The following is an 8,658-nucleotide window of genomic DNA, read 5'->3' as shown; positions in this document are numbered from 1 at the left end:
CTTTTTACCAATTTATGGTATGTGTATACCAGTTCCTATAATGATGATCACTGTCCTTGAGTACTTATAATCAATATTGGTGTCCTCCTCGAAAAAAAAACCCAAACTTACCAATTGACCCATTATTATTATTATTATTATTATTATTATTATTATTATTATTATTATTATTATTATTATTATTTTAGTTTATTAGCGGAATTGGCATCTCCTGAATGTCTACACAACCCGGCTTGCTCGGTTGTGGGATCACATGACCCAATGGAAAGCCATGTGAATATATTCTTTCTTCACTTCTGTAAGATGAGAGGAAGCTGGACTGATATTAACTTGTTCACAGTTTCTGCATTAGGACGCGCGATAGAGTGGCAGCAGGCTGTGTTAACACAATTTGTTAAAATAGTTAAAAGGGCCTTTTTTTCCTTCAAACTACACCTTTCCAAACAGCTGGTTATATTATCCACAACATGTCAGAGTTTCCATGAGTCATATCACTTTCCACAGAAGCATGTGTGCAGATAACTACAAAACTTCCCAGAACACACCTTACTTCCCCATTCGGTCATTCAGCTAGTGGCTGAACACACCTGTAGTCAAACACACACACACACACACACACACACACACACACACACACACACACACACACACACACACACACACACACACACACACACACACACACACACACACACACACACACACACACACACACACACACACACACACTCACACACACTCACACACACACTCACACACACACTCACACAGTTCATGAGACATTAAGACAAGTTGTGCCCTTTAGTTCATGTGCATTTAATTAGATCGGAAAATACTGTATGTCAAATCTTTTCTGGGACCAATCTACAGTTTCAGGTCATATCTCTCCTGTTATAGACAACAGCAGGTGTGAGACATTTGATTTCTCAGTAACCCCTTTAGCGCTGTGTGAGTTATTGTTTTGTGGCTTTATCATTTCTGGCATTTTGGCAGACACCCTTTTCCAGAGCAACTTACATTTTATACAACTAAACAATTGAGGGTTAATGGCCTTGCTAAAGGGCCAAGCAGGACCTGGGACTCAAACTCACAACTTTCCAATCAGTGGTCCAACCACCTTAACCACTAAGCTACCACCTCCCTTGGAGTTGCAGGTCATGCTTGTATTCAGTTTGTCATTTAAAGGTATCAGGTTGTTCTCAGATGATTATATATAATAATGGTGCTGTTTATTGATGTATCTGGCAAGGCACTCAAATAGACTGGTGACATGCATGGAGACTTTGAATTTCCGAGCAGATCCCACTTTTTAGAAAAAGACCCTCTTTTAGTGTCTCATTGATAACAGACTGTGTTTATTTGTTGGAGCAAGATAATCATGTGATCATGTCATTTTGCAGTTGTCCAAAGATGTGTTTGCCTCCTATATACAATTATTCCAATAATTTTACATGCACGTGAACCATGAAAAGGATTTCAAAAAACAATCTAAAAAAAGGATATATATATCTTAGTCATGCTACACATTTTACTTTTTCTCCTGACACTTTTCTTCTAGCAAGGATACATATGATACATGGTGATAAGAGTTGAGGAGTCACTTTCCTGTAATAATAAATCTGACGTTTGAATGTTCATTCATTCATCTTCTGTCATTGTTTTATCATTTTTACAGTTGTGAATCCTGGAAAAAAGCATGTATATGTATACAGCATGGATGCAACCTCCACACACTCGCTCCTTCCTTAGGACAATTTAATGGTTCCACCATGTTTATGGGAGGTGGAAGCAAACCCACATGTGAAGCTCCAGACAGAGAGTAACAGAAGCTTAGGATCAAACCAGGGACTTTGCCACCCAAGTCTGTATATTTATCAAATCTCTTGAACATAGTTAACAGTTTATATTTTTCTTGGGTGCAAAGTGGTTGCTATGCTTCTTAACAAACTTTTTGAAAACTGTACAAAATAATGTAATATTAGTAAAAGCAATAAGGAATCGGGTGATTGAAAGGAAAACACTACAAGACATTAAAATGAAGGTGTTGTTTCAAGTGGTTCAGAGTGGTAAGATCTCTGTGTCTACATGGGATTTTTTTGTGTCCCACACAAATGTCAGCGCAGAGTCTGCCATCTTGGAAGCATACACTACATCAAAGTTGTGACTTTGCTCCTTGGAGAAAGTGTTGACCCAGTCTCCGATTTGACCTGCAAAACAAAATAAATAAAAAAAAATCAATCAAATCTCTCAAACCCATTACTCTGAAATGTTTTTTTTTAATGACATTTTCATCAAAACCTCACCTTTCCTCATGAACTTCCCCTTTTTGTGATCCATGATTTCCTGAGGAATCAGCGTGTAGTTCACCATGCAATTCTCTCTCATGGTGGAGAAGCTGCAGCTCTTCAGGGCGCTGTTCAATTCGTTCTCCAGTAGGTGGTACTCTAAGAACAAGCTCACTTTCTCCAGAGAACCACGCAGGTCCTGTTCCAAATCAATACAACATTACTACTTACACATCAAAAGAATCCATTTTTGTTATCTAGAACAAAATTTCCAAACATCATCAAGCATCAGAGATTTTTTAAGAAGATAACACTCTTCATGACATGTATATCAGAACATTTCCCAGGCAGTATAGTTTATTTAACAACAAGAAAAAATACATTCCACTATAATATTTTTATTCCTGCAATGAGACCCAATGCTATATGGATCACCTACTGTATAATGGCTTAATAACCCTAACGGCAACGTGTGTTTGTTTTAATCATCTCATTCCATATCCTGAACAGCCAAGTACAAGTAACTCTACACAGTTTTCTTACCTCCCACATTTCTTCATATGTGATGTACAGAAAGTTTTCGATGTTCCTTGAATTGACGGTCCAACCTTTCACATGATCAAACCAAGACCCATAATACACTACAAAGAAATGAAGATCACATTTAGACCAAATGCAATTTATTGAGTTAATTAGTTGTCATTTTTTTATTAATTACAATTAAGCTTGCAAACCTGTTCCTTCCAGAAAATCGCTCATAAACTCTGAGAACGGGCCTGGGTCTTTTAGGAAATTGGCCATTTTGTGGAAGTAGTAATAAGATACTATGACATCTTTAGGGTTTCTTGCCACATATATGACCTGAAAACAGACATTTCTGAAGTTATATGAAGGTGAAATGTAATTCAAATGGAAAATTACATAAAGAGAATTACATTTTACATAGTCTCAGCCATACTCTGAGGTATATAGCACACTAAATTGACACCTCTTGGAGTTTCGAAGTCGTCATCTGATTGGTTGGATTCTATGGAATTTCAGGGAGTTTTCCAACTGGTGTAAAGTTCAGGGTAGAGACACCTTTGGTCAAAATGAAAATTAAATGAATGCTTTCTGATTGCACACCGGTCTTTTTTTTTGTACGTACATCGACATTGTAGGGACATTTTCACGCCCCTAAACACGGCGCTGAACAAAACGAACAGTAATTGGTTGCTTTACTACGTCTTGTCTGCTGTGGTGTCCAGTTCTACTGCCGTCAGGTCTGGCTACATGAGACTACACTTTACACAGAATTCCAATTGAAACAAGCAGATGCAGAACCAAAATACCAAGTGGTTGAGCTGGAGCCGACTCAACGTTTTCTATAACTTTAACCTCTATCCTATGACATTCAATGGATACAAAAAATGGAGCAACATTTTTGGTTTGACACCATCCACCTAAGAGGAACCGAATGAGCAGTAATGGTTTCTACTGAAGGTTTGGTTTTGATTCTATATGGATAGGAAAAAACGGATAAATAAACTTTTATCAAAATCCTTTGCAGACTTTGCATGGGAAAGGGTTCATCATAGTACACAAGCATTTCTGATCCATAATCCACTTTTGCCTCTCCTTTGGCATTACAGTACATTCACTTTAGAAGTGGTTGTAAAGATCATAGATATGCTGAGTTTATGTTTCCTTATTTAAGTCTCTAAAGGATTACAGGATTTTGCAACCACAGAAATGGACACAAAAACAAATAAATTCTGTAATATTTAGAAGACCTTGTAAATTTTCTGTAGATTTGGGCCAAGATGCATTGTGTGACATCATCACGACACACATTCAGACAAATCCCATCATTCAGGTTGAGTACGGCTGTCATAGAAAGTCATTGCATACTGTATGTGCCTGGAGTTTAAGAGAAGAATGCTGTGCTTGTGATTTCTCTAATTTAAGGGAAAAACACACACAAAAAAAAGAAAAATCAAGCATTTTGGACTCAAAAATCAAAAAAAAAATATACGGTCTATTTGCTTTAATACAAAGACCCTGTTGTTCACTTATTTCAGAAACAGTCCCGTTTTCAGGCAACCCTTCCTACAAGAACAAGTTTGACAGGAGGCATTGTAATCAACCAGTCAAACAGGAGTCACTCCTAATAGTAATATAAATACCAAGATACAGTAATAGGAACCACACCTGAGTTTACACTTTACAGTGATTTCAATTTAACATGAGTCATAAACTAATCATTTTCGTACATGTTTAAAGAGTGACAATACAAAAACAAACTGGATATTTCAGCAGGATTGAGTTACTGTACCTTTGCCTTAGAGCCTTGTAGTGCAGGAGAAAGTAGTTTGTATGGAAGATGAGTGGTTAGGACCCGAGGTCCTTGTGAAGCTTTCAGGACATCAGGGCAGTAGTACTGCTCGATCCACGGGGCTCGTGCCCAGTTCGGCTGGGTTTGAGATTTTGTTGGATCTCCTTTGCATGATACCAGCGTGACAATTTCCTGCATCCATGTCGTCCCTAAAGTAAAGAGAAATAATTTTGAAGTGAGATGTATAAAAAACAGTAACACACACACAATCAGTTTTAAGTTTAAACCTACCTGATTTGGGATAGGTGACAATCAAAATGTCTGTATCCTGAAATTTGAATTCAGTAGCATAGTGTAAGGTTTCTTGAGTATGCAAGTGTCCAGGAAAAGCGATGCCCTGAAAAGTTTCTGTAACATCCAGCCGAGCCATCTCTCTCTCTCTCTCTCTCTCTCTCTCTCTCTCTCTCTCTCTCTCTCTCTCTCTCTCTCTCTCTCTCTCTCTCTCTCTCTCACACACACACACACACACACACACACACACACACACACACACACACACACACACACACACACACACTCTGAGTCAGTATGTGTTGGCTCTCAGCATGTGTGCGTGTCTCTCAGAGGAAGTCCGAGCTGAGGCAGCTTTAAATACTTCTCTGAGTGGGATGAGACAGATGAAAGTACAGTAACCCCAAACAGTTCTGAACTGGAATAGCAGCTTGAAACTGTTACAGAGCTTAATGGGATTTACCTGAAAACACTTTGGGGAATTAGAAGTTTCCAAACTCAATTATTTAATGGTTGGACTGTTTAAAAAAACATGCATGAGTGTGGTTTCTGAATGGCCTACTTCTACACCAGTGGTTCTTATCCTTGTTGGAGGTACTGAACCCCACCAGTTTCATATGCGCATTCACCGAACCCTTCTTAATTGGAAAAATAAAATATGATTTTTTTCAAATTCAAAACATAAGTATATATTTTACTGGTGCACAAAATGAACCGTGCATCAACATCACTGTGTTCAAAGAACAAAACCATTAAAACAAGATTTTCACACAAAAACAAAAACATAATAATGAATATTTACTGCAAATCAGTGTGACATCCTCTGTTGCCTTTCAGAGGTTCAGAAATGTGTGGCTTCACCTTGGCAAGTGCCACTCTCATGTCATTTTCTCAACAAAGTCTGTTCCTTTTCTTCGTTTTTATATCCAGCATCCTCAAAAATGATTGCTCGCAAAGATATGTTGTAGCAAACGGTATGAAAATCTCCAGAGCTTTCTTAGCAATAACAGGGTATGTTACCATTTGTAGACACCAAAACGTCGAGAGCGTTGATGTTCTGAAGAGTTGCTGTTGGACCTGGCTCTGCTGAATAGCAATGATTTCATTGAGGTATTCATCATTGACATCTGTTGTCTCAACACTAAACGTGAACGGCTGTCTCACCCATGCTGATAAGACTCTCTTGTAGGGAAGTATCCGTCGAGAGACTTTTTCCCAGCATGACTGGAGCTCCGTCCGAACAAACTGCAGAAACCATATCCCACGAAAGATTATTGTCTTTGAAGAAGTCATCTACAAGTTTCTTCACATCGGCTGCCTTAGTTGTTGTTGTAAGAGGCTTACAAAATAAAAAATCTTCCTTTATCAAGTCGCCTTTCACATAGCGCACGAATACAGCAAGCTGGCTTATATTGGAAACGTCTGTGGTCTCGTCGAGTTGTAGGCTGAATTTTGCCGGGCTTGAAATCAAATCTGCAACTACCTGAGCCAAGATGTCTTTGCTCATGTCCTCTATTCTGTCACTGATGGTGTCATTTGAAAGAGGAATTTGGGATAACTTAACTTCAGACGCTTTTCCCAGCATGATATTCGCCATCTTCAACACAGCTGGTTTTATGAGTGTTTCACCAATGATGTGTGGTTTGCTCTGCTTTGCGATCAGGTAAGCAACTTCGTACGATGCTGTGAGGTTCAGGTTTGTTGATGGGTACAAAGCCAAGAACAGGCAAAGTAGCCTTTTCATTGAATCTGGCTCTCTTCACCTTGAATTCAATGAGTGTTGTGTTCTTGTATTTTCCATCTCCATGCAGCTTAAGGGAGTGTTCTCTTAGTTTTGCCAGTGCTAGACTAGAATTGCTCAACTTGGCATTGCAAATAATGTAGTTACGACGCTGACTCCCATCATGTTCCGTTATACATGTGAATCCATATTGTACATATTCGTCTGACCACTTTCTTTTTTTTTGCTCGACATAGTTAGTATGAAGGGATTAAAATATTAAGAAAGAAATCACACGACGTACCATCACGACAGTCACAAGTCGACTACTGGGCGCACCAAATTTCCTGCAGCACAGATAGGCCAAGCGATGTTGCGTGATCACCTGCAGTCATGATGGCCAAGGGGGGCGTGTCATCACGAATCATATGAGTCGGGTTAAGGGCCTTGCTCAAGGGCCCAGCTTGGTGGACCTGGGATTCAAACTGACAACCCAACACCTTAACCACCGAGCTACTACTTTGAAACTAGAGCCATAATCTCTGAAAATCCCTTAAAGCATAAAAAATTTGTTTAATAAATGGAAAATACCTTACAACAAATTCCAAGAAAATGCAGCTGGGAAAGATGTACTGTAGACCAAACAAAAGCAAGGGGGAATTGTAAAGACTCCCATTGTATAAACACCAAAATATTACAACACTTTAGAGTTACCTCAAACACTAGTTGTAGTCTAACTCCCAAAATCTAAATCTTACCAAAGTTTATGTCAGCTCCAGAAATGTACCTAAATGTGTACCTTTGTTTCCATCCCTAAAGTCCCAGGTTGTTACAATAGTAATAAAAGGTTTAGCAACTACAGTACAATGAATTATTCATTAACTTGTAAAGCTAAAAATGACTTGAAGCTAACAATGAGAACAAGGTTGCAAAGAAAATCTAAGCACAACTTGAAAACAATTACTTCTTTTATGCTTTTTGGGTCTTGAAAGATATACATCTCCCAATTTCCTGTCACATGACAGGACACAATATTTTGAACTGCATGTGTATATCAACCAAACGATCTGAAAGCAGTCATTTCCGGCTGTATGCTCGAGCAGCTGTCAGACTAGTCGACCTTTAATCTTAAAAACCTTTAAAACCTGATGAAAACATTTCTAAGCATCACTTCATCTTGGTGAACTGAACTTCTCAAGACTTGATATATAAATAGATAAATAGATAGATCTACAGTATTTATTCAGCTAAATAGTCAAATATTCACAGCTCTTAAAACAGATGAGTATGAAACAGGGTATATCACAGGCGGTTTGTAGACAAACAACAGGAAGATGAAGACTTGAGAATGAGTAGGCAATTTCACTGCACTGGTTCAGCATGTTGATAAATATTTTGCTTAATCTTTTGCCGATCTAGAAAAACCTGAGGCTGTATTCTAACAAAAGAAACAACAAAACAGTGTTGTTGTTTTTTTGTCCAGCGCTTTTTAGAATCTATTTTGAAAAGAAAAGAAAAACAAAAATTTTATTTATTACCACAAAACAATGTTTAATTTTTTTTAATGAATTGCCAAACCGTCCCTAGGTTTTAACAGGCAATGGGTTTTCTTGCTGTTTCTCCACTGTTTAGTCCATGATGTGCAAATGTGGTAAAACTGAACTAAAACTGAATGTTGGTGACAATTTACAGTCATGAGCATGTGCTTATTGCATAAGACTCCATAAAAGGCCTATAGGATATGTCGGTCTATAGGATATGTCTGTGGAAAGTGTGTGTGTGTGTGTGTGTGTGTGTGTGTGTGTGTGTGTGTGTGTGTGTGTATGTGTGAAAAGTTGAAAAGCTAGAGACAAGGCTTTTAAGATCATCCATCCATCTATTTGTACCGCTTATCTTACACAAGATCGCGGTGCACAATTAATCCGTACACTAGGGGCCTCTGGGCACAAAGCGTGGGACACTCTGGATGTTGTACAAACACTCTCTCTCTCTCTCTCTCTCTCTCTCTCTCTCTCTCTCTCTCTCTCTCACACACACACACACACACA

General features: G+C 38.5%; 1 protein-coding gene across 1 annotated transcript; it reads right to left on the bottom strand.

The window, feature by feature from the left end:
- Positions 1-1,738: 1,738 nt before the first annotated feature.
- sult5a1 (sulfotransferase family 5A, member 1) lies at positions 1,739-8,397 on the bottom strand. The gene is made up of 6 exons (XM_027153069.2): positions 4,891-8,397; positions 4,600-4,808; positions 3,020-3,146; positions 2,829-2,926; positions 2,304-2,484; positions 1,739-2,207 (listed from the first exon to the last, which is right to left on the bottom strand). The coding sequence occupies exons 1-6, from the start codon at positions 5,027-5,029 to the stop codon at positions 2,059-2,061; spliced, it is 903 nt and encodes a 300-aa protein (XP_027008870.1). The 5' UTR covers positions 5,030-8,397; the 3' UTR covers positions 1,739-2,058.
- Between the last annotated feature and the right edge of the window lie 261 nt (positions 8,398-8,658).

This window comes from Tachysurus fulvidraco, chromosome 2 (genome assembly GCF_022655615.1).
Source record: "Tachysurus fulvidraco isolate hzauxx_2018 chromosome 2, HZAU_PFXX_2.0, whole genome shotgun sequence".
In the NCBI taxonomy this organism is placed as follows: Eukaryota; Metazoa; Chordata; class Actinopteri; order Siluriformes; family Bagridae; genus Tachysurus; species Tachysurus fulvidraco.
This window is presented reverse-complemented; position numbering and strand designations above follow the sequence as displayed.

Excerpts from the sequence above, each read along its gene's own strand:
- sult5a1 (XM_027153069.2), bottom strand. The coding sequence starts at position 5,029 with ATGGCTCGGCTGGATGTTACAGAAACTTTTCAGGGCATCGCTTTTCCT. Across the intron at positions 4,809-4,890 it reads TGTCACCTATCCCAAATCAG|GGACGACATGGATGCAGGAA; the intron begins GTAGGTTTAAAC and ends TCTTTACTTTAG. Across the intron at positions 3,147-4,599 it reads TACAAGGCTCTAAGGCAAAG|GTCATATATGTGGCAAGAAA; the intron begins GTACAGTAACTC and ends GTCTGTTTTCAG.